This window comes from Rhipicephalus microplus, chromosome 1 (assembly GCF_043290135.1).
Source record: "Rhipicephalus microplus isolate Deutch F79 chromosome 1, USDA_Rmic, whole genome shotgun sequence".
Classification (NCBI taxonomy): Eukaryota; Metazoa; Arthropoda; class Arachnida; order Ixodida; family Ixodidae; genus Rhipicephalus; species Rhipicephalus microplus.
This window is the reverse complement of record NC_134700.1, coordinates 275727651-275753841: the sequence shown is the minus strand read 5'-3', so window position 1 is coordinate 275753841 and position 26191 is coordinate 275727651. Positions and strand designations below refer to the sequence as shown.

General features: G+C 42.2%; 3 protein-coding genes across 7 annotated transcripts in view; 1 reads left to right on the top strand and 2 right to left on the bottom strand.

Annotated features, from left to right (window-relative positions):
• Positions 1–26191, bottom strand: part of LOC119165123 (uncharacterized) — a 293343-nt gene that overhangs the window by 87817 nt on the left and 179335 nt on the right. The gene's annotated exons all lie outside the window — the stretch shown is intronic.
• On the bottom strand, positions 1447–20700 carry LOC142817713 (uncharacterized). Of its 2 annotated transcripts, XM_075895137.1 has the most exons (9): positions 19669–20698; positions 19017–19114; positions 18633–18815; positions 15297–15381; positions 9525–9674; positions 9228–9440; positions 5817–5991; positions 4299–4375; positions 1447–1744 (listed from the first exon to the last, which is right to left on the bottom strand). In XM_075895137.1, the coding sequence occupies exons 1-9, from the start codon at positions 19810–19812 to the stop codon at positions 1469–1471; spliced, it is 1401 nt and encodes a 466-aa protein (XP_075751252.1). In that variant the 5' UTR covers positions 19813–20698; the 3' UTR covers positions 1447–1468. The 2 variants fall into 2 exon arrangements, with proteins under 2 accessions (XP_075751252.1, XP_075751246.1); XM_075895131.1 differs by having other exon boundaries at positions 9228–9674; positions 19669–20700.
• Positions 22809–25168, top strand: LOC142817715 (uncharacterized). The gene is made up of 4 exons (XM_075895143.1): positions 22809–23647; positions 23742–23901; positions 24631–24759; positions 25044–25168. The coding sequence occupies exons 1-4, from the start codon at positions 23444–23446 to the stop codon at positions 25091–25093; spliced, it is 543 nt and encodes a 180-aa protein (XP_075751258.1). The 5' UTR covers positions 22809–23443; the 3' UTR covers positions 25094–25168.

Genomic DNA, 26191 nt, shown 5'->3' with positions numbered 1-26191 from the left:
CAGCCATCAATCAGGCAACCTCCTTCTAGATAATTCTACCCGCTTAAAGTCTATTTTGCCCTCCTTGTCCCTAAACCCCAGTGATTTGAAAAACTGTGCGCCATCATCCTGAACTATAGGGTGAAGCCCTTTACAGAACATTATCAACTGTTCGGCTGTTTCTTCTTCCTCTCCACACGCACTGCATACTGTGTCTACCCCTTCGTAATTTGTCCGATATTTTTTTAGCTGCCGATTTTAGCGCCCCCATTCGGCGATGAGTGGAACTTGAGACTTTCCGAGGCCGCCCCGTCGCTGTGGTCTAGTGGTTAAGGTACTCGGCTGCTGGCCCGCAGGTCGCGGGATCAAATCCCGGCTGCAGCGGCTGCATTTTCGATGGAGGCGGGAATGTTGTAGGCCCGTTTGCTCAGATTTAGGTGCACGTGAAAGAACCCCATGTGGTCGAAATTTCCGGAGCCCTCCAACTACACTCTAAAAAGTAAAGGAGGAAAAGGGGGGTCGAGGTTACTCCTTTAGAGGAGTAACTGACTTGCCACACCCATTGCACCATTTCGGGAGTAACTGCGACGGGAGGAACCGTTACTCCCCAATTTCAGTTGCTCTTTCAGAGAGTAACTGACTGGAGCAACTGATGCTCTGTCACTACTCCCATGGGAGCAATGGTTACTCTTGCTCAATACTCCTCAAAGGTGTAACGGATAGTCTTATTTGATACTCCCACAGGAGTGACGGTTACTCTTTCCCAATACTCCTGAAAGGAGGAACAGATAGTCTTCTTTAATACTCTCAGGGGAGCAACAGTTCTCTTTGCAATTACACCGCATGAGAGCATCCATTGCTCCCTTCCTAAACTCCTCAAGGAGGAACGGATGCTCTTGGTCAATGCTCCTATGGGAGTGACACTCTTTCCAATGGAGGAACAGATAGTCCTTTTCAATACTCCCAGGGGAGTGATGGTTACTCTTTAGAAGGAGCAATGGATACTCTCTGTCAATGCTCCTATGGGAGTGACGCTTAGTCCTTCCGTATGCCCCTGATGGAGTAACAGATAGTCTTTATCAATACTCCCCGGGGAGCGATGGTTATTCTTTACAAGGAGTAATATGCTCTGTGAATACTCTCACAGGAGTAACACTTGCTCTCTCTGAGTGCTCTTAATTGGAGCAATTGTTACTCTTTCCCATTAGTCCCGCAGGGAAGAATGGATATTCCACGCCAATGAGAGCGATGGTTACTCTTTCACAACGTTCCTCATCAGAGTCGCATGCAGTTGCTCATGATCGATGTCTCTCAATGTAGTTCATTACTTGTGCGAGTGCTCTTTAAGAAACCAGCCGTCAAGCTCTCCCAGCGGCAAATGAAAAAAAGTTTTCAAGAACATGATTTTCATTAGGTTGCGCCATGTCTGGCACAGAGGCTCCAGGAGAGATAAGAAATCCACATCTATTCGTTCAAAAAACTTTATTCATTAATGGCTCAGGGTGGTCAGTGTTACGCTGACTAGTGGTGTTGGCCGTAGGCCACTCTTCACTTTAAGAGCGCGGGATAGAACGTCAAACGTTCGTTGAGCTTTTTTATCAAAAACTATATTGGTAGCCCAGTATAGTGCCATCTGGGTGGAAATTGCTGCCAAGAGGCTCTTCTCTGCAATTTCGATGTCCTCCAGCCTCACAGCAAATGCATCAGATGTCAACACATTTCCCATGAATGTGACTGTGGGCACGTAGTGCGTCTTTGTGGGGTCCTACAAAAATAAAAAAGCACACTTCAACAAAAAACTTGTTGCTTCATTATTACAACAGCTCCTTTATGTAGGAACAGATAAAACGTAATGTTTTACGGCACACTGACAAATAAATGAAACTGAAATTAATTTGCAAAGCATGCTTCCAAACTAGAAGGAACATTCTTAATAATTCATAAAGCATTCGCACTAAGGCTACAGGCTTATCCACAGTTTAGTGACTGGTCTTGTTTACACACAACCCAATAATTCGTTCTGAAAAAAAAAAAAGAAAAAGGTGTGATTCCACGTAAGATTGAACAAACCATGGCTGGTCGACCTCTTAAATTTTTTTCAGAATTTTATATTGTTGTTTGATCAGTGGAAAGAAGAGATCCGCAATTGGTTTTGCTGTAAAAAAAATTGTTCGAAGCACAGTAAATTAATAATGACGGAGAGGTGGGGTGCCACGCTTACTTGCTCTGCTGCTTTTTTCGAATTTGGCAATCAGTTACGCAAAATATAACAAAGCTACATGACTCCAATTTGTTTGGCTATATATAGGGGTACTGGCACATACAATCATATTTAGATTGTCTTTTAGAACTGCATTATCGAACTGCATTAGAACTCCATTTAGAACTGCATTATCGATGAAAATGTTATTGTAAGAGATTCCATTGAAGGCATAAAAAAATTGAGCAGGCATGGCATGCTAGCATGACAACAGAAACAACCCACAAGTAAACTGAGTGCGATAAGACCATGCAGTTTCTGGCCTAGGTGCCCTTAATTTGCAAAAACCTTGCACAAAAAACACTTTAGAACTATGTGAGCTAACACATGGCAGTGAATTGAAAAAAAAGATTGACTATATATATCAAGAACTACAAAATTATGCCTAAAAAGGAATATGCCATCAACAAAGCTAATAGTAAAGAAAAAAAGAGTTCATTATTGGCTGCCTACCCTGGAGTCTGCACAAGCGTATGTAAACCTATAAGGGGAGCCTATTTATGAAAAAAAATTAATCAAAATTAAAAATGGGCAGAAGTGCATAAAGCATGCATTCTCAAATCATGACAGGGAATCAGCCACTGTTCCTCAAATGAAAAGTATGCAAACCTCTACGTACCACCAGATCAACAAGTAATCTGGGCTTAGAGCCTAACAGGGAAACTTAATAAAAATTAGAGAAATACTGAACAAAAATTGGAAAACTGACTAAAATTCGTGATTATAATCAGAAGATGTGACTGTTCTGATAAACAGTTGATTTCCCATATTTTTGAACAGTTGCCTGTATTTTTCATGAATTGTCAACCCGTGGCGTCTGTGTGCGAGTGGAAACCATGCCATCACATTCGCCGAGAAACATGCAGGGCGCACGAGTTCCTGTCCTCTTCTCTCACTCTTTCCCAAAAGCACTGATGCTTTGCCTAGCTACTTGGCCTCGGCGGGGAGAACTGTTTGCAACCGCTGCTGTTCATACCGGTTCTAGGAACCGCAGGGGGAGATGAGCGAGTAGAGGGCCCGCATTGTTAGTGTGCCCATCTCGGGTGGGTATGACGTCACGAAACATCACCTCCTGTAGTGAACGGCGTGGCTGCTGGATGCGGTAGTAGTTTGTTAAAAACGCATTAAATTCATTATTTCCCTGTAGTTTCTGCCTGGAATGAAGGTTGTCCCGATCACTTTGAGGACCCCACTTCCAATTTGATTGAATATCTTGGTGGCCAAAAATTTGTTCAGTATCCCTTTAAGGACCATGTACCATACCATGAAACAGGAAATGGTTGGTAAAACATTAAGCTATTAGAAAACACCAGATTGGGTGAGACAGTCGGGTACTGCAGGTTGAAAGAAATAAACTTGGTGCGGCCATACAAAGAGTAAAACAAACAACTGGGGGCAAGAGAAGCAGAATGAATGCAAAAAAAAAAAGAGGAAAAGCCGAGAAGGCAGGGAATCACCTAGAGCGACAGAATTAGGGAGCTCACAGGGATGAAACTGAATCGGCTTGCTCAAGAAAGGGTAAATTGGAGATAATTTTAGAGCGGTCTTCATTCTGCAGAAGACACAAAAATAGGCTGGGGATGACGACGGTGGCACAGATGCCGTGCTTACATAGCATTACACAGGTTCTAAGATCTATGCTTATGGTGACACGAATAAAAACCATATCATGGCTCGCGATACACAACATCACATCACTGAATGCATCCTTAAGCCAGTTCGGGCTGCATAAAAAATCAACGTGCCCACTCTGGTCAGCTTGGAGTGCCAGTTCATGGCATTTCAAACAGTGGAGATACCGATTCATTGAATCCTATAAAAACAATGCAAAGAGTGGCTGACAGTGATGTAGCCTCCGAGCGGGCTACATTATGGCGGGCTTCTACTGTACTGGGTAACCTATGCATAAATGGTACGTGAAAGTCGTCTTGGACATGGCTGGTTGAAAGGCTTTTCAACAATTCACTTGCAAAAGATATAGCAAACATTTATCACAGATGGCAACTTCACAACTGCAGTTCACAGGGAAAGTAATATACAAACTATGAATTATACTCACAAATTTGCAGATGAAAGCATCCATTCTTTCCTTCACCATTGCCGGAAGGACACAAATAGCAGCAGTGAGCATCACCTCTGAAAAAACCGTGAGTTGCACTGTTTCAAAAAGTACTTAAATGCAAAAGCTACAAGCTGGATTCAAACTGCCATTTTAGCAACTCACTAGAAACATAGAGGCTGTAATGGTGTACATGACTGACTATCTTTTATGGGGTAGTCATGGTAACTACACTCAAACTTAGGAAGTATGCAGGGTCACCCAGCCAAGCGAAATTCACAGTCACGTGCACCACAGACCAGCTGGATACCTAATGTGAAGTGAGAAGGAGTAGACGTGCTTACTTACATCTACATTACTACACAACTAGTTTGTGTATTGCTATGGTGTTTAAGCAGCAGAACCTAATTCCCATTGGGGATAGCACTGCAAGACATAATATAACAAAATTTTTATCGTACCTTTAGAAGATGCAGTTTACATCTTCGTGCTTTCAGATGTGAAAAAAATTTTGGCACGAATTTTAATCCTTGCCATTGCCAAATGTAGAATGCACAGAAATAAATTGAAAACTCAAGAAAAGTATTGGAAAACACAGTGGCACCCATCTTGCCTGCTACGACCCCTTTAAAAAGACTAAAGAAATCACTTTGAACTGTATGTAAGAATGTTAAATTACCTTTTTTTATTAGTGGAGGTAGGCATTTTGTGAAATGGGAGTATTGAATTCATTCATGCAAAAATCCCATTGCAGTTTAGAAATTTTCAAAAACCGACCTCTAGTAATATTTGAGAAGAAATGAAATTCACCCACATTCAGCCGCGATACTAAAACACGGAAGAGCGTCACTGCCCTACTTCGTCAAGAATAAGTGAGCATCATTATATCGACCACCAACCAACTTCGTTGTGTGGGCGTGCAGGCTGTGCTTGCAATTAAACGCACATGGCACACAACAAATACAGAACTTTGCCTCTTCTGTAATCTTTGTTTCCAACATTCTGGTCTTTTGCTTGTGCTCATCTGTGCTTCAGTTTTGGTTCCATCATTGAACAAAACTTATTTTCTTAAATTTTATTTTATTGGTTTGAGCACAGAATGAACTGTATTTCAACCTAGCTTTAGCTGAGAAGTTCAAGCAGTGGTGAATGTATTGCACAAATAGAGGCAGTTTAAGATCTTCAGCAGCTGAGATATTTAAGCAATTTTTATTGCTTCTGTACATGAGCTCTTGAAATAAATTTATCTCTGTAATAGCTACCTGTAATCACGTCGTTGGCACTTAATGCCAGTTTCTAGGAGTGTGACATTGCATTTTCAAAACAAGTGCATATAGTGATAGACTAATCGAACGCATGCTCTGAGTCAACCAATGTAGAACTGTGCAAACAAATCTTGCCTAATACATTCAATTTTACAGCACCCAATTTGCTTGACGTAAAATCGGAAGAATGGCGCTACTGGAAGCTAGATACAAAGAAAGGTGGTAATGTTAGCGTAGAAATGTTTGAAATTACCCTCGGATGCATCTTCAGAGGCATCGACAAGAACAGCATCGAGGTCTTCCAGAAACTTTTGCATGTGACGTTTCTGTCTGGCTATTTTTACTATTTTTCCTGAAGCAGGCCCCAAGAATTCTTCCAGTTTCTCCATTATGGGCACTTTGGTAAGCAACCTGAATTCCAGCTGCACCTATAAAATTTTCATAAGGCATTTTAATGACGGTAAACCCTATAGACTTACTTGCATCTGCGGTACAACATTGCACAAGGTCACAGCACTGCAAAACGTGTAGTCAGGTTCACGATTACAGTAATATGAATAAAAATGCTGAAGATGATGTTAATCAGTTTTATGGGCTCTTGCAATGTGGCAAGACGGTTACTGTTACAAAAACAAAAATGGACAACCACACATTTGTAGCACCAAGCTACAAAAAAACTTTCATGGATTCCTCAACATTTCCATGGACAGAACAAAGCTTTCATCCTAAAAGATACACGAGGATTTCGGTTGAGCTTCGTGCTACAAATGCATAATATCTTTCCCTTTTAAGGAGTTGCAGAAGTGCTCAGATACGTGTGCAGTTAAAAAATATTAGGAAATGAGACTGTGCACCAGGTTATGAAAAAGGCTTTGAAGCATCATTTTCATACCTTGCAACAGTTTTCTGAAATGGGACATACTTTCTAAGTTTTGGATTTGCAGTGCCATCCACAGCACCATGGTGCTATGGATGTGAGATAAACTGCTAGCGAATGCATTTGAGCTGAGTATATTTATGGTTCCTTGGAACATACCAGACATTTGTTATTAGTGTGCTCAACTAACCTTGTTACTGTCTAAATTTTCTTTCTTTCTGCCGGTCTTCTTAATACCAGCTTTTTGTTAATTTTTCAAAAAGGCAAACAAAGCCACTTTCAAATACAGTTGAACCCCTTTATAAGAAATTTGTACTGAGGAGCAACTCTTGTCTTTTTATGCGGTGTTTCTTATAAGCATGGGTATCACTTATGCATTTTCTTATCAACACCTATTTCAATGTAGACACACTGCTGTCTCTTATACCAATTTCTATTTTAAATCAGTGTCTTTTATAAAAAGGTTCGACCTACTCCTACCAAGCACAAAAGGGCAATTTTGAAATAAAATGCGGAGGTTACTATCTGCCAGTTTCACAAGTAAAGTACATAGCAGGACATAATCTTCGTAAGTCCTGCCAAGGAATTCGATGCATTGAAGCAGCAAGTGACGAAATAAGCTGTTTAGCAAACAGATTACTCATTCCTGCCGCTTGGTCAATATAGCTATTGAAAATCTAGATGTTAGTAGCTTGTCGCTATGATGTAATATGAGTGACTATAGCCAAAAGTGCAGAGACAAAGGGATGTACATCAGTGACGCACCACCAGTTGTGTCATAAAACAAGTATACTATAAAATTTTAATATAAGCAAGGACAACTGCAGACTTACTGCAAAACCTTCAAAAATACTTTATGCTGCTCTGTACAGCAAGCCAAATTAACATAAATTATCAAAGCATGCACCTTGCCAATTTTGGCACACATTCGCTTTCCCCTGAATGGGTGTGCTGCATGCACTTTAGTTGTTCTTTTACAGCCTCAAAATGAATCACATAATGCCAATAAAATAGCATAAATTTACCATGTTTCTGTGGATGATGCCACTCTAACCTTCCACAGTTTAATTTGAATTTCCATTTGTCAACTAGATTGTGGCTGAGTGTGGCAATGCATGTACTAGAGAATAGCTTTAAGATGAGCTGGCACAGGAGCCATTTTTTTAGACAACTGCTTTCAAAGTCACTATTGCAGGGCATTCGGCCATCTCCTACAAACCACAATGACACAAAACAATGCCAACAGTGATATGTTGTAGCTACCAAACATTGGCAAATAAGGCGACAATCTCGCAAAGGTATCGTGAAGTAGTGATCACTTTGGCTGCCGTAGCACTAGACTTTCTACGGTATTACACCAGGCACTCGAACAACTGACTGATTGTCATGAGTAAATGCACCAGGCAATGTTGCAAGTTTTATTTGACCCTTTTACTGTCACTAATGTACCAGTAAGTTCATCTTGCATTCACAAATTAGTGCTGAAGCACTAAATTGGCCTATTTGGCATAATCCTAGTGATTCCACGATTTCTTGAATCAATATACAAGACTATCAACAAAAGCACATAGATACTTCTTAGCATGGTTTCCATTATGTTGCCATGGCATGATGAACGTTATTTATAATTTTCCCCCGACATATATTTGACGTTTACTTGAGTTTCCCTCAACATATGTTTGAACACATAACCATAGGCCTGCACATGGAAAGCGGGTCACAGGGGCCAGCCTAGCTCACCTAGTCACCTAAGGGAAGGGGGAGCAAAAAATCTTCCCCATACGTAGACTTAGTAGGGTTGAGGGCCACTGCAACGAACCTTTGGCCCCCTTTATGGGGAACCCTGTAAACGCCTATGCATTCACGTTTCAGTCAACAAAAATGTTATTAGTAAATGACAAATGTGGATTCTGGAACGTGACAACTAAAATAACTATATTTGCTGGAAATGCAAATTACCCCAAACTAAAACGCGACAGGCGACTGAAAAATTCTCCAAACAAATCGGCAGAAAAAGAAGCCCGAATCCTCCTGTTATAAGCAGAACTGGCAACTCTAGATTACAAATCCAAGAGTTGCTCTGCTATCTGCCAAAGGTTTGCAGTTGTTGCTTCGTCTTTTATATTCTCTTTGTGCGACTTCTATATTGCGTCAAGTTCAGAGGCACTCTCCATTGCTTCTTTGATGAACTGAAATATTACTCAAACACTGCTTTCACTCGCTTCATGCTATCAGTAGTAGAAAGGATGTTGTATCCCCTTTCTGCCCCATCTTGACGTCACAACAAGCGATTTCTGTGTTTCGAGCTTCCCTGATATTCCCTAAACAAGCAGACTCTCGGGTTGTGTGTTGGACAGAACCACGCAACAGTAAAAGCAATAAGTGTAAGCAATGAAATAAACCATACAGCTCAGCAATGCTAAATTATTTTCATTTTTCCTGTTTTTTCACATCTTAGGTGTACTTTTTACACTTTAATCAAAAATGTACATTAGGGTTTTACTGCATTCTTGTTCAAGCCATTGTACATATGCATCATGTTAGCATAAAGTGAACAATTCAAACAGTCAGTAAATAACATTTCAATAGTTTATATCAAATAAACTGCAGAATAAAAATTTTGAAAAGCTTGATGAACTAATAAAATACTTAGAACAACTGTACAACAAATAATTGCAAAACAAACATCTCAAGAATGGATGGATGTGGCCGAAACAGCAGAGCATGCTATTTCCCTGGGCACTTTTTAGCCACTTTCGATTCATGAATGCACACTGAAAAACTTACGATGGAGCCGATTAAAAGAGCAGGGTACTTCTTAATGATGTCATCAACAGATGGGCTGTCTTGGGACACCCACTCCCTTCTGCTTGGCAAAGTTCTGCTCATACAGTCCTCAATATAGGCCATGTCGGGCCTGGCCTTTGCAACTTCTTTCGTCATTGCCAAAACGTGACCAGCAATGGTCTCGGCATCTTCTGCGTCAGCCAAGACAGCTGCCTGAAAGCACAGATAAATTTTGTTGGCCAGATGGCAAAGACAAACCTGATGTCTGCAGGGCTGTGCAAAATTTGAAATACGTACACTAGGCCTCTCAGTGCGCCGAGGAGCAGTGCACTCGTCCTCTGTAGGCTTCTTCTTCCGCGGAATTCTTTCTGTGTTCTCCTTTGTTAATGCCTTCATTTTCTTCCTTTCATATTTGGCTTTAAATCTTAGAGCTTCTCGCCATGAATCCTGTAAAGCACGAGAGAGTTACTAAATATGTTATTTAAATAGGTAACTGCAATCATGTGATCATGGATCGCCTCACACACAAAAGTATGACTGGCAACAAGTACAAGGAATGAGTGCCACTGCAGCAGCTGTCATCACAGTTTGGTTGAGTGAGATCACATAATAAAAGTATTTCGGAAAGTTGTTATTGATTCATCCCTTTTCTTTTGAAAATAAACATTGCTCTAATCAATAACTTATAACAGAAAATATGAAAAAAGAAATTTACCTCCCCGGCACTTCTGTTCTGCTTTTGTTTTTATTTTTTCTGACCCCACAAGGGTACTTATTGAGCTTAAAGGGAAACTACACTGAATGTTCTGCTTGTAACTTCATTACTGCAGTTTAAGTGATTAATAATGAGAATAGATGGTGATGATGCCAAGAAAAGTATAGATGATGGTATTAAAAGTAATTGTAATGTAAATGTGACAAAAGAAAAGTGGACGAAAAGATACCTTGCCACTGGCAGGTACCGGCCCAAAGGCCTTTGAATAATGCGTCCGATGCTCTACCACTGAGCCACAGTGGTGGTCATCCCCCCATCCACCTTATGGGTATACTATATGTGTATTTAAACGTGGGAGGGTCAGTCAGTGTTGCCCATTGCCACTACAATGAGTGTGGAACACTCTTCGATCCGTGCCGGTGGCAAGTTATTTTTTCGTTCACTTTTATTAACATTTACATTACAGTTACTTCTGATAGCATTCCCTATACTTTCCTTGGCGTTGTTGTCTGTTAGTTCTTGGAATAATCTGTTTACAAAAAAAATGAGCCCTTAAGTTTACACTTCTTTCCTTCATTTCTGCAGTTTGTAGCTTTGTGTCTGGACATCCCAAAATTGAATCATTAATGCTCAAATGCATTGTATAAATAATGCTAGCATCACTGAATTAGAACAATTTTATGTCAGTTCAAAATGCTCCCCTAAATACCAACAAGCAACCAGTGTCCGAGAAAGAGAGAGTGCGAGATAATGTGCATTTAAGCCATGGTGTTGTTCTCAGTTATAAAAACTGGGCCCCATGTGTGATAAACAATGAAACGATGCCAGTGCTAAATATGTGCCCCCTTCCCCCCAGAAAAATAAAAAGAGCAATCCTGGCCGAAGCAACAACTACCACATTGAGAGCAGCGTGACAAGACAGCGTGGGGAGGTGACAAAAAATAGTCCTTGCCAGATTTCAGTTGGTGTATTGTGCACGCGGGCACTGCATGACATCTTGTGATGTTGACAATACTCGCTTTTCTTTCGAAACATCACATGGAGCTCTGTCTCTGTCATATTAGTGGTGATGTTGCGAGTTGATGCAAACTCAGATGCGCACTCTTGCTTACTTTGAAATTAAATTAAAATATTTTAACGGCAACATTTCTCGCTAATAATCACTAAGAAGTGCTCACGCATGCAGGACTATCGCACACATGCACCTGAGTTTCAAAATTTGGTCTCGGGGGTATTTTAGGCGCATAATTATAACTTCCAACACTATGTCTGCTCTGAAATCGGATTCTAGTGCACAAAATATTTTCAAATAGCTTATGCCAGAACATGATTATTGTGTTAGAGCATATTTAAGGGGAGACGTGGCAATGGGAATCGTAATTTGGTCAAAATGTTCAGTTTTTCAATTATTCTTTTCTGCAATCCTGAGACCATGTGTCACATCATAGTGTGATTTTAGACCCAAATAAGCAGTAAAAGTTGAGAAACAAGCATTTCACTAGTGGGATGTCGTCAAAAAAAGCTATGTGAAAATTGGGCATAGCAAGATGCAAATTTGAAGCTCTCCCTTGGCACAGTGCCACCATATTGGCATCATAAAGAGGACAAATTGGAGCTCTAGATAGCCACAAAGATGCATTTCTCCAATGAAAAATAAAGCCAGTTTCCTTCAGAGTTCCATTCTATCAACTTCTAGCTCCAAAATCTTTGGGCTCCATTTTCTCAGCTTTCAATTTTTTGAGCAGTTGCTGTCAGTCATCCCTATGCCATTTCACAACAAATTAAGCTATAGCCATTCCGTTTTTTGCACTTAGATTCTCAAACATGGGTGAGTGCGGTAAAGCTGTCCATATTTGTGTACACATCATACGGACTTTTCTAATTGGCTTTTTATAAAAGTTGTTGGTAAGACAATATGTCTGGGACATTAAAAAAATTTGTGTGCTTATTTAAATATTAAAAATAAACCAATAGCATTATGGCACAAAATGAAGCCTTGTGAATATCCTTATGCAAAAATTTTGACAAGCTTATGTCTAATTAGCTAATTAATATTGGGATGACAATGAGAGTCTATCAAGTGTTGTAACTCAAGAGGTACATTAGATAGCTCAAAACCGATTCCAGTTATGATATCAGCACAACAAATGACATCTGCATGCCGAATTTCATCCCTTTGGCCTCATAAATAAAGATAATTTTCATTGCCACGTCCCTTAAAAGGGCTGTGACAACAATTTTGAAGTGCAGTTATTTTTTTTTTTGCAATAGCTTTCTGGTGGCCAATTATTCATACCACAGTCCATTGATTGCTGCAGTTCACAACACATAAGTAGTGTGCTTATTGTCAGCTAGTTGCACCTTCAGTTTGAAAGAGCTAAGAGAACGACAAGCCGCCGGATGCAACTAACACCATCTAGCATGTGAAATGGCACACACATAGGTCGGCAAAGATGAAGAGCTCACATACGCTCACTCATGAAATATATTTTGCCCTTGGGACTCGCTCGGACTCAGAGACACCAAAACTCAGACTAGCGCTGTTTATCAGTCTCAGTGAGCCAGTGAGTCCATTTGCATGCAATTGACTTCCTTGAACTTTGTGTCAATGCTGTTTACCACTAATATCTCGTGTGCTCTGTGCCTTACTTGACACCTTTCGATCTCGTTCCTTGAAATATGAAATATTAGCGATCGCAACTCGGTGAGAATATTTTTATTGAAAGAGATGACTCACGTGAAATATTTTTATCGAAAATTTCTAGGAATCCCCACTGCCTGTTGACTTTTCGATAGCTCACACCTCTGATCAATAAATATTGAGCTGGCGTGCAAATGCTGGTGCTTTGAAGTACTATGTGCGAGTATAGGCCTTATGCAAAATCGCTGCCATCTGTCCGCCGTTGTGTGCATAGCAGCTATGTTAGAGGCTCCACATGGCGCAGTACACACAGGCTCACGTGTGTTTACGTAGACGTATCGACGAGAGGCGTGTATTGGCCCATAATCGCAATGGCAACGTATTGCTGCGTCTCTTGCAGCACACATAGAGGAACTCTGAGTGCTGAAGAGAAAAAGGTAAGCCGTAAACTTTGCCCCTTGTTTTTTTTTTTTTTTTCCCCAAGCTGATGGTTTTTTTAGCATGAGCTCCGGCTACTGCTCTCGAAAATACGTGTTTGCATTCTCCTTTCTATGCAAGTAAGACGAGCCATAGCATTTGCATTCGTGTTCCCGAAAATTGTTGCGTGCCAAGGTAAGGCAGTTTTTGTAATGTTCTCGCTAGCAACCATTTACCAAGTGACGGAGAAGCTTATGTTACACGCTGAAGTCACCTTTATGCAATTAACTTCATCACAGCTAATTGCGTGTGCCTATATTTCGTTGATGTGTTTTGTTTATTATGTTTGGGTAACGGCACATGCTCAATTAGAAGCAAGTGCATGCCATCGGTTAGTGGGATGACTTGCGCATGACTGCGTACATTTTTCAAGCATGCGATGTGCTCAGCACATGCAATGAAATGTAGGCACACACAATTAGCTGTGATAAAGTTCGTTGCATGAAGGTGGCTTCTGCATAAGTGTATGAGTCGCCTTAACTTGGTAAACAGCTGCTAGCGGAAACATTGCAAAAACTGCCTTGCTTTGGCATGCAACAATTTATGGGAACACGAATACAAATGCTATTGCACGTCTTACTTGCATAGAAAGGAGAATGCAAACACGTATTTTCGAGAGCAGTAGCCGGAGCTCATGCTAAAAAAACCATCAGCTTGGGGAAAAAAAAAAAAAAAACAAGGGGCAAAGTTTACGGCTTACCTTTTTCTCTTCAGCACTCAGAGTTCCTCTATGTGTGCTGCAAGAGACGCAGCAATACGTTGCCATTGCGATTATGGGCCAATACACGCCTCATGTCGATATGCCTTACATATACATACGTCTATGTAAACAAACCTTCTTTCAAATTTTTTTGGGACATGTGCTAAATGTGCATATATTTACAGCAACCAAAGGAATAAAGCCAGTTGATAGTTTGCGCTCTTTCCGTTTACGCTTTTTTACTTCCTGTGTTTGTTCGATTGTATGTGCAACATTACAAACCACAGACATGCACCAACTCGCCCAGCAAGAAGTTGTTCTTAGTACTGGGATGTTCCTTTTTTCTTTCTGCACTTCACCACTAAATGAAAAGCAGCCACTGTGGTGCGGTGAGCACAGTTTGAATATGTTCTACTTTTTAGTGCTCACTGAAAAACACAGTGCATACACACTAAGCCCTTGTGGTGCCACAGGCACACATATGGGCTGTTGCACCCCATCACCCATAAGCAAGCACAAATTATTGTTTTAGCATATTGCGGGACTTTTTTCCCTATAGCAGGTGTTCTCTCTTCTGTGAAGACATGAACGGCACCATATCAGGAGATCAAAAACGAAGCACTGATGCAAGATAGCTGCTATAGAGCACCTTCATTTAGCGACCAAAAGAGGAAAACTAAGCTGTTCCATGCACCTCAACTTTTTTGTTGAAGGGACACCACCTTTTAAAGATTAAGATGGAAGAAAAACAAGACAAAGCTCACAACACCTAAGCGAAATCACCACAGCCATGTTGTTTGGCATGTTGGCGTTCCTTACACTGCTCCTCATTACTCACTAAACCGAATGACACTGCTTGGTTGTTCCCTTTGTAAACGGAATGACCTGCAGGCTCACAACACATGTTCAACATCACCTGCTGCACCACGACTCAGCTAACTAGAAAAAAAGAATGGTGCAGCACATGCACTTTACATGCTGTCTTGCAGCGCACAAGCATTTTTGGACTGCGAACAATGCTCTTAGTGATAATGCATCGTCACATATGAAGCTCTCCCTTAGTTTCATGGAGGTATTTAATGACCGAAAACGTAGTGGATTCTGACTTCTTGGTAGACTCACTTGATGGTGTGAAGGCAGTGCAGCTTTCTAACATTACCTTTCCTCACATCATGAATACGTATTCATGTAATAAAGTGCCGTTGCTATTTTTTAATTTTTACTTTTTTAATGAAAATGCAATGATTCCAATCAGAAGCAAAGTTAAGCCTGCAGATTTATCATCACACAGGGACCTTGAGGGCGAGCAGCATTTCACTATTGAATGTTGCATCGGCTAATCATGTGTAACTGCCTGTCCCAATTTAGAATAATGGCTTATAGAACAGGAGGAGCCATGTTCAATTCTGAAATTCTTGCAGAAGCTATCTTTTTATTGTCAATGACTGATTTCGCTTCACTGTTGGTCCTTAAAAGCAGGCATTTATTAGACAAGCTTTTCAGTGCAATCAATTCTGCAATAATATGTGAACTCACATAGCCAGTCCCCGCTACATCAGCCAAGTTAGGAAATCTGGTGATCAAAGCCCGTGCTGCCTCTGTGTACAATTTCCCAGGGTACCTAGCAGGAAAAAATATTTACAAAAGCAAGAATGTAAGTTACTCACTAGCAGACCAAAGCTTTATCGAGAGATCGATAAAGAAGAGTATGAGGGCAAGAGCCCCTTTGATATGCAAAGAATAAAAATCGCAACAGTTACAATTGCAATGGCATTGCATTTCTAGAAAATAGGTTGCCTTTAGCCAAGTTTCTTTGTGGGTAATAACTGCAGAAAGTATGGCTAGAACAAAACATCAGAAAGGCATTTTTGGATAAGTAATTGATTGATATCTGACGTTTAACGTCCCAAAATCACCATATGATTATGAGATACGCTGTAGTAAAGGGTTCCCGAAATTTCGACCACCTGGGGTTCTTAACGTGCACCGAAATCTGAGTACACGAGCCTCCTGCATTTTCGCTTCCATCGAAAATGCAGCCGCCGCAGCCGGAATTCCATCCTGCGACCTGCGGGTCAGCAGCCGAGTACCTTAGCCACTAGACCACCATGGCGGGGCATTTTCAGATAAGTAGAAATCCAGTGTATGTACAGTTGACTCCCGATAATTCGAAGTCGCTTAATTGGAATTTTCGGTTAATTAGAAGTCAAGAGGTGTTCCCGTCAGTTTTGTATGCAACACCATAGAAAAAAATGCTCAATAATTCGAAGTTGAAAGCCCACAAGATTGGTTAAATAGAAGTTATTTTTTAATCTAGAGCCTCGAGGCAACCGTTAGTTTCAATAAAATGCGCAATTTTTCAAGTGCCAGAACAACTACCGCACTGCTGTCGTCACCATCGTAGCTGTCCGCAGCGCACTGTTGTGGACATCGTCGTTGTGCGCAGGGCCACAGTGCATGAAGCGGCAAGATTGTTCAGTCAGCACCGGCGTGTCGAACGTCGAGCTATCCCTTTCACTGTCAGTCTTGTTCTCTCGTCTCTGCTTGTGTTTCGTTGACTGTGTCAGCTGCGCGTCGCAAGTTATTTCCTCGTGTTCGGCTGGCCACGACGTTGAATAATGGCAAAACGCGGCTCGTACCGAACACTTGATCTGGCGATGAAAGAAGTCCTGAAAGAAGTAGAGCAGGGAGGCCTTGCCAAGCAAGACATTGCACGGAAGTACGGCATTAAGCCTAACATGCTCTCGAATTTTATAAAAAACAAGCAATCAATAATGGATGCTTTTGCAAATTACAAGTTTAAAATGTCACGGAAGCGAATGCGCACCGGCGCCTACCCGGATTTGGAGAAGGCGCTGCTGATTTGGATCAGAGAGGCACGCAACAACAAACTTCCTCTCAGTGGTGAGGTCATTCCAGCGAAAGCCTCATCTCTTGCGTTAATGTTGGACATCAACGACTTCGCTGCATCGGACGGATGACTGACGCGCTTCAAACAGCGCCATGACCCGATTTTCAAGAGCGTGTGTGGAGAGAAGGCGTCAGTCGACCAGGAAACATTTGCAGCATGGAAAGCAGAGAATCTTCGCGGGTACCTTGAGGAGTATCAGCCGGAAGACATCTTTATCGCAGACGAGACTGTGCTTTTTTATCGGTTGCTACCAGACAAGACTGACGTTTAAAGACGACGACTGTGCTGGCGATAAACGTAGTAAGGAAAGGGTGTCTGTTATGATTGCCGCAAACATGACTGGCACTGAACGATGTCGCCTTCTTGTGATCGGGAAGGCCGCTAAGCCTAGGTGCTTTAAAGGCGTCAGGACCCTTCCTGTCGACTATGCTTCTAACAGAAAGACGTGGATGACGTCCGACATTTTCAGGGACTGGATAAGGAAACTGGATCGGAAGTTCGCATCATCGAACTGCAAGGTGTTGTTCCTTGTCGACCAATGCAGTGCCCACATGGACGTACCAGCCTTGAGTGCCATCCATCTTGCGTACTTGCCCGCAAACATGACATCTGTGTTGCAGCCCATGGACCAGGGCATAATCAAAAATGTGAATGTCCTGTACAGGAAGCATCTCATCGAGCGCATGATTCTGTGCATGGATAAGTCCTCGCAATACGAGGCGAGTTTAATTAGTGCCATCCACATGCTAGCGCGAGCGTGGGGCTGCGTGAAGAATGAGACCATCGCCAACTGCTTCAGGGCCTGTGGTTTCGTGGCAAATTCTTCGGGAGAGGCTTCTTGTCCGCCGGTGGAAATGCGAAGCGAGCTTGACGACAGCATTGTTGACGCCGCTCTCGGTGACAGCAGCTTTGACGTCGTCCTCGGTGACCCCTGCTTTGAAGATTATGTCGCCGTGGACAGCACAGTCAAAACGTGCGGTGCACTGACGGACAGCGAGATTGTGCAGATTGTTCGGCCCCACGAAAGCGTTCATCAAAGCGACGACGAAGATGACATTGAAAGCAAGCCACAACCGAAGGCTGCCGATGTAGCTGCGGGCCTCGCTCTCGCGCAGCGGTTTTTCACTTGGGAGAACAACGCTAAAGAAGCACTTGGGCACATCTACGCCTTCCAAAACCTGCTTTCCACTGCTAGATTCGGCAAACAGAAGCAGACGAAGATGACCGACTACTTTTCGTAAAGAACTGCCGGCTTTGAACCTAATAAAGATGCCATGTTTTTGTGATTTCTGCCTAATTGGAAGTTCGTTTAATTCGAAGTTTTTTGCGGTTCTCGGGAACTTCGTATTAACAAGAGTCGACTGTACCAACAATGCAACAGGCATTGAAAGGCATCATAGAAGCATCTATATTGTTCGTATACCTGTTGTTGGGTCTTATACAAAGTTTTCAAGAGTCATCACAGTTTTCTGTGCTGGCTACCACAAGCAGGCTGAAACCATGATCTTTTAGCTCATTAAAGAATGTCAGTACAGATATGGAGGGGGCACTGGCACTACTTTGATGCCACTGTTTTCTACTCCTTGCATTTGAGCGAGACTTTATGCAGCATTCCAACCAGCTGGTACCTTGAAGATAGTGACCACAATGATGTAAACAAAAACAATATATATTTAATCACGGGAGGAAACAAGTGGGCATTGTGACTACTCCATGGTTTGTCACCAAGGGGTCATGCTTCATTGAAGCTTCCTTCAGCTGCACAGATGGCACTATGACATGTCAGATATTTTTTCTAGCATTTGAGTGCTTTTTCTGCAATTTTTTTTGTTTATTCACCATGGATGTCCCCCCCCCCTTTTTTTTTAACCCACGAGAGCGGGTAAAAGATGAATGTGAAGAAAAGTTTCAAAGCACTTTCAAACAGGATATTGCACAGTATCTACGTAAATATTACTCACATGTCGTATAAGTACAAGTCATGGTGAAGCCACTGTAGTACTCGAGAGCGACCTACGAAGTACTGCCCTGGCTGGTGGCATTTTACCATCCAGGCAATGTCTGGTGGTACATCTGGGAGGCAGTATGCACCGGTCCGTGCTGGCTGTGACGGCTGTGCAGACTCTTCCAGAACATCTGCTATCCTGTAATAGCAACACAGAAACTGCATTTTGTCAAGCTGTTATGAAAAACCACCTCACCCTTTTTTTGTTACAACTACCAAGCTAAGAGGCTTATCCAATTGAGAGGTCTGTTTTAAATGAAAACTTTAGCCACCGTTTTTCTCAAAGCAGTGTGCAACAAGCAGCTTGTAAGTGTATTGCTAAAGATGCAAAACTACTCACCGGACTTGGCTGGTCAGTCGGACTTTTATTCTCGATTTATTTTCGATCACGTCCACTTCTGTAATGTCGACAAAAACGTCGAAGTCTTCGTCGAAACGCTGGAAAAATAAGAATGCCAGAACTCAGAAGGGCACTACATAACACACGGATAAAAAATTTGGAAGTGTCATGGTTGCAATGTTGGCCAACAAAGACCTGCTGTTGCCACAAGCATTCGTGCTATTTACATGTCCCGAATTCCCGCCACAGCAAGTGAAAAGCGCAACATTTAACTGTATTTAATAAACACACTAAATAAATTTGACTACTGCCAGCGTCGGCTACACATACACGTGCAGCCTCGCTAGATGCCGAACACTACTGGAATCGACACCTAGCGCGATCTCGAAGTAGGATTCCCTACTCAACAAAAATACCTTCCACGTTTTCTACGATTAAAGAAGTGAGGGGTAAATTCGGTGCAGCAATGATTGTCATCGAGGCTTAAATTGGGCGAAATTTAGCAATAACATGTAACTTAGCGCTGTCGGGTTTTTCTATAGAATGGACGAAGCAAAAAGATGCAACACAAAGCTACAGTAATCGATGACAAACGCTGTGGCAACCACTGCAGCACGACGACTGTAGAAATATATAGAAAGGAAGGACTCACCGTCAAGCCTATGGCAGAGGCGTCAACTTCTGAGAACATGTCCAACCCTTTCAAGTGTTCAATTAAATCCCGCCCCGTCCACGGCTCGTCGAAAGCGACGGCGACATTTCTGTCGCCGTATGTAACGAGGCACTTCGATTGCATGGGGCGACAGCGGCGCAAGACAAAGAATCGTTTTTAAGCCAGCCGCGGCACATGCACTCGCTCAAAAATTCATGGCCCCGCTACGCACGTGCCTCCTCGTTGCAGTTGATGTTGATGGCGCAGCGGCGGCCGATGGATGGATGGATTGATATGGCTGTACCCTTTAGATCGGGCGGTGGCTGACGCCACCTAGCCGGAATACTTAGTGAACCACAAACTAGAGTTATCTTTTTTTTTTCCTTTAAATAGTGAAGTTAAGGTCTGGTACTTTACAGTGACAGCGACGTCACACGGCCATAATTTTTTTAAAGTATGTTTTAGTTTAAAAATAAACAGACAGTTTCTTATTCCAACCGTTCCAACCATAATGCTGTCTAAGGTGCCTTGAAGTGTTACTATTTGACAACCGTGCTATTTGACCAACCTTCTCGTAACGCGTTTTGCTATGGCGCCTGCACACATTGAATTTGGCATGATCATGGGCACGCTGTACCACAGTATTAAATACAAATCAGAAGCCGTAGCAGTAGTGCTAATACGACTGCTGATTGAATTATGGTCCCTGGCAGTATATTCTAGGGGCCACAATTCACTAATAGATCTACTGATTTTTTGAAATTTCCGCCGATTCAGTGTACTGCTGTTCGGTCTTTTTTTTTTACAAAAATGAAAGGAACTTCCACTTTTTTTACTAAGTATTAATTAAGACATTAATGTGTTACTACCAGTCAAACAAGAAATTTCTTTCATGGTAAAATTCTCAAGCTAAGCGCTACTTTTGATTGACGAGTCATACACCTTCATACAGTAATTATTACAGGAAGCTGCTCTATGTTATGAGCAAATATCGGGAAGTAATGAGACAGCGATATGAACGCACACCCCAGACAACACTCGACGACCTGAGGTCGTCCTCATATGGTACAAACGTCCTCGGCAGTTTCAGGACGTCCTCATTTGGTCCTCTAGTCGACACTTGCAGGATTATCCCCAAAATGCCCCTTTGAGACCTTTTTAAGGACGAAGAATTGTCCTGATATCGTCTGCTCGAGGACGTTTTGAGGATATGCATGTTTCGTAGGTGCATGCAGCTTTCGCAATTCGTGTTTGGTTAATTTTCTGGCTGTTAACGAATAAGTCCACGGGATTTCGTATGCCTACTTTCGAGTCATAATAGTAAAGTACTTCTCGATCATTAAAATGAGATAGTTACACGAGGAAGCACTTCAAGCCAACACGAGAAAGACGTGTTCTTTTATTTATTATTTATTTATTTACTTTGTAAGTGATCGTAGGCCAAACTTTCTGCCTGCACGTTTTCGTTGGTCGTGATCTACCGCCGACGTGCATACGGAATTATATCGCACTGACTGTGGTCTGACCCGTTTCCCCAATGAACGCACGTGCGGCAGACCAAGTTTGGTGCGAGTATAAACGGTGTCGGCTCCAAAATGAATGCAGGCGTGAAAACTGTGAATAGCGAGCACGTTATTCTCGAGTGTCCAGTGTTGCAATGCCGCACGGTCCCATCGAGCAGACGACAACTGACCATGCTGACGACTGGGCTGGCCTAGGTTATCGTGAATAGAGCAGCATTGGAACTAGAACGCTGTGGGAAAACGAATGGGCGACTGAAGTTGTGGTGGTGCTAACAAAAAAAAAGCAGTACCTTAATGCGGTCACCATGCGCAGTCAAGGTGCTTTTAAATCTGGATGTCTACGACACTGTTTACCCATTTTAAAGTGACGCAACTATCATCATCATCATTATGGGCCTGCAGTAAGTCAAGTCGAGTCATTGGTCGAGTCAACATTCCAATACAACACTTCTCGCCATAGAGGAAGCTTCTCGCAGAAGCCCTCAAAGAATCGTAAGCATGCCAGGTGAGTGTCTTCTGTTAAATTTTCATATTGAAGTTGTAAGCCGCAAAGGTAAATAAATAAAAAAAGAGAGGACAGTTGATTTTCAGCCTCGCGCTGTATATCTTTACTGCTTATTCATGTATGTATGTACAAACCAACTGACTAGCCTAACAACGTGTTCTGGTGGTGGGTGTTCTTTGGTCTAGCCACCATTCTACTGTGCTCTGTGCTGTTCAAGATGGCTGAGAGCGCGGATCGCAAATTTCGGCGTGAAATTAATCGGCGCGTCAATGCTAGTTTTCAGCTTATTGACAGTGAGGCCGATGTCATAAATGACACGCGGTACGTTGACCGAGATTCCCGCAACGCCGAAAGAGAGAGCGACTTGCCCTCCGAGGCTTGTGCGGTCGACCTCGAAGACGGCCATCGTCGCCTTTGTGTTCATGACAGAGAACGGCCTTCGGCACACTCCTCGATCGTTCCAGAAACGGATGTGCCCCAAGGACACGTTTTGATTTCTGGCGACGCGTGCTACCCCAGCGGCTGCAGTGTTTCTGTGCCTCACGATCACACAGACTTCGAACGGCGTGCCTTCCATGACAGCAGCGCTGCGGCTTCGACTTCGGCGACCTCGCAGGTGAGGCAGAGGGATTCTTTCGAATTGGCACCGACTGGGAGTAACGAAGAGCAAGTTTGTGAACGCGGCAGTGTGGACAGCTTGCTGGCCTTTCGTGAGAGACTGCAAGCGTGGGCCTTACAATCTCGCGCATCGCACACTTCAGTTACATCGCTCTTGAGAGTACTACAGTCCCACGAATGCTTCAGCGCGCTCCCTTCAACTGCAAGGGCATTGTTACAGACGCCCAAGAAGTGCCTGGAAGTGTTGCAGCTGGCCGGCGGGAAATACCATCATTTCGGCCTCAGTGCAGGCCTACAGCGAGTGCTGCAAGATTGTGCAGAACTACCAAGAATTTTGAAGCTTAGCTTCAACATTGACGGTCTGCCGGTTTCAAAAAGTTCACGGGGCCAATTTTGGTGCATACTGGGACGCATAAGTAATTTGGAGGACAAAGCACCATTTATAGTGGGTGTTTTTTTCGGAAGCAGCAAGCCCAACAACTGTTGTCGCCTATTTAGTGTAGAGAACATGCCTCTTGATCACAGTGGAAATGAGGACTGTGTGTCACTTTGATGGCGATGAGCACGCTTTTACCCCATAAATGAAGAGTTATATTTTAAACATTTTTTTTTTGCTTTCGTTGGGAAAGTGATAGTGGCATCACTTTGCTGCAAAAACTATGGCAACTGTTATATGTATGGTCTGGTCACACATTGTTTCAGTGCTTAAAACATTAAAGTATCTGTTTCTGCTTATTCTATTTTTCACAAATTCACTTAATAACCTAACTTTCAACAATTTTTCTGAACTTATTCCAAGTTTTTGTTGAAAACTAGGTTGTAAATATATGGGTACACTGAATCACAGCACGCAATGAAGGTGCTTCATCTCAGTGTCAACTCTGCATGCGTATTCAGGTCCTAAAAAGGCATCACTGAGCATGCTAACAAAATAACTGAAGCCATGTAGGCACAAATTTCTAAAACCGACAATAATGTGCAGAGAAGCCATAAACAACTGTGTGCTTGTTTTGCTGTGTTTAGTAGCACTTCTCATTTTCAATGTTATCTCAGCTTTTGCCATTTTATATGTTGCAATTCAGCGCTATTACTTCATGAACACGTCTTTACAGAATACGTGCGTCAACTCATGCGAATTTCGCAAACTATCCTGATGAGGCTAGAGCAGCTGGGACGACAGGTTGATGCCATGCAGCAGCACCTTTTCAACACAACAGTGAGGCTTCAAGATGAGACAAATGATAATGTGGTTTTGACACCGGTCAAGGATATTGACCAATTTCTAAGTCTTGAGGGGAGACTTGCTGCTGATGGCAACATTAAGCTAAAGCTTGTACGTCATTCATTATATTTTTCTATAATTTTTTTTTCTAGTCACTGCATTAAGCTACTCTTCTAAAAAAAATAATGACCTCAAAACTTTACAGATACAGCAGCTTGCTGGCCTTGGTGGCTCAACTTTTGGGGCAGCAGCCAGGAGGATGCTGGAGCTTCTGCTAAGCCTTGAGGTTGCTGTGCAGTTCAGCTGGGCAGGCCAAAAAGGCAAAAGGAAGTTTGTGGATCTAGGTGTCACAGATGTCATTTGCAGTGAGTAATTTGTTTCACAACACCATGTGCTGCAAGAGCCGTGTTTGAGTACAGACATTTCTAAGTCTGTTATCCACATTATCTTTCATTTGAAGTCAATAGCAAAAGAACAATCTTTTCATGAAAGCATTAAATTTTTTAGGATGCTTGCTAATTAAAATTATGTGCTTAAACGTGGAAAATTTTTAGCATGAAATATCTGTTGTCAGTAAGAAACCCTGCAGCTTCTTCAAGCACACTAGTATACTTGCATGGCACACATACGCAAGCATTCACTACTTGCAGAAGTTATTATCAGGTAGCACTACTAGGCATTCTTAACTGTAGTGGAAATCTTATGTACAGATGAAAACTAACAGATGGAAGCTCATAGTGATCACTGAGGATCTCTAAACAGGAATAAGTACCTAAGACAAGCTGGTCAACATTTTCATACATGGACGTATTTTCGTCAAAGGCGCCTCATCATTCTTTGCATGCTAGGTTTCAAAAAAGTTACAATGATGTCTTCTTCGTGGTGTTCTTCTTGTAATGCAACACATAGTGTCAATGTCAGTACTCTTGAAATTAACATGGGGAAGGATGGCAAGGACCTTTAATGATGATGTGCCCACCTATCAAAATGTCGATCATGCTGACTAGAGGTACTTCTTCAAACAACCTATGTAGCATTATATTAATGTATTATGTTTGTGTAATTCCTGTTTTATGAACTTTGTACTTTTTCAGAGGCCGTGAGGCGAAATTTTCCGGAAACAAAAAAAAATGACATCGAGTGTGTGATTAAAGTGTGGCTTCGGCATGCTGGGGAAAAGCTCCAGAAGCAGCGCTTAAGAACTTCTCGCACTCACCATGAGGGTGAGTTTTATTATCTGTGCTGTTGAAGCTATCATAACATATGATACTTTTGCTGTTATAGTTTAAATAATTTTCTTGCCTTACTCGAATTTTGATGTGTATGCAAGCATGAACTATATAAATCATTTTCACCATTATATAATGGCTAGTTCGTACCTGCACATTATGGTAATATAATTTTCATTTTATGCTTTCAAATCTGGCATGCTGTTATTGTCTTAATATTCTTATTGATACTCTAAATTCACTTGTGCTTCAAGATATGCTGCTTTCTATTACTACAGAATGTCTTCAAAGTGTCGCGTTGTCAAGCCCATCGGATGAAGACCTCTGAAGGCACAGGGCAAGAAGTCTCATCTAGTGAAAACTGCCAAGTTTCATTCCTGAAAATAAACATGTTTTCTGTGCATTGCTGTTTTTATTGCTATACTTGAAGAAATTGTTACTGAAACCTCACAGGCAGTGCTTTAAAGAGTGTGCATGTTCAGGCACTTTTGATTGATCAGTTGTCATTTCAGCGCTCCAAAAGAAGAATTAGAGCAACTTTTCGTAAGGTCTGATGAGTGCCTAGGTCTTGTATGCTTCGTCCTCAAAAAGTACTAGACTCATCATAATGTGCTCTTTTCTGGATGCCCTGAGGACGATCTGAGGCCGGACAAACGGACTGGTTTAGGACCACTTGAGGTTCATTTGAGGGCTTCCTCAGGTCATACTTTCGTACGGTGTAGGTCATCCTCAGGACAACCTCAGGTTGTCGGAGCGTTGTCTGGGACCACACCCAAAATCCACGGAACCACAAACAACAAATCTGGCTCTCGGGCAAGTATCGTCTCTGGAATAAAAGAAATGCGTGCCACTAACCCCATCGAGTAGCATGTTGTATGAGCCAATTTCTCCTCGGCGACAAAGCAAGGCACGCTCTATCACTGTAGTGATTTGAGCAGTCTGGTCTTGCTGATCGAGATATTTATCTTATCGCTGCCTAGCTCCTTGTCCTCTCTGAAAGCTTCAGCTAGCCGCTGGCTCTGAAGCCTAAAATATTGCACCTGAGTCCACAGAGAGATCAGGAACTTCAGCTAGGAAGACCTATATGCTTTCTAACTGGTTATTAAAGCTGTTATTTGCAAAGATACAGGACGACATTATCCAATGGACGCTATTTGCTATGGCCTGTGATTTTGACCTTGCGCACATGACACATATATGACTTCCACCACATCACAGATTTAACATGCAGCAGTCAGTGCTAAGCCGAATAAACATAACACGAGGATCAACACAAGTGCTTTTAGTGTGTTGTTTGGTGTAGCCGCATCTGAAACTGAACTGCGCATGTGGTGCATTATTCTTCTTCACATTATTCGGCACACTATTCTTCTTCACGACACCTGTCTTCCAATTTCGTTCACGAAAGCTTAATGGAGCTCATCTT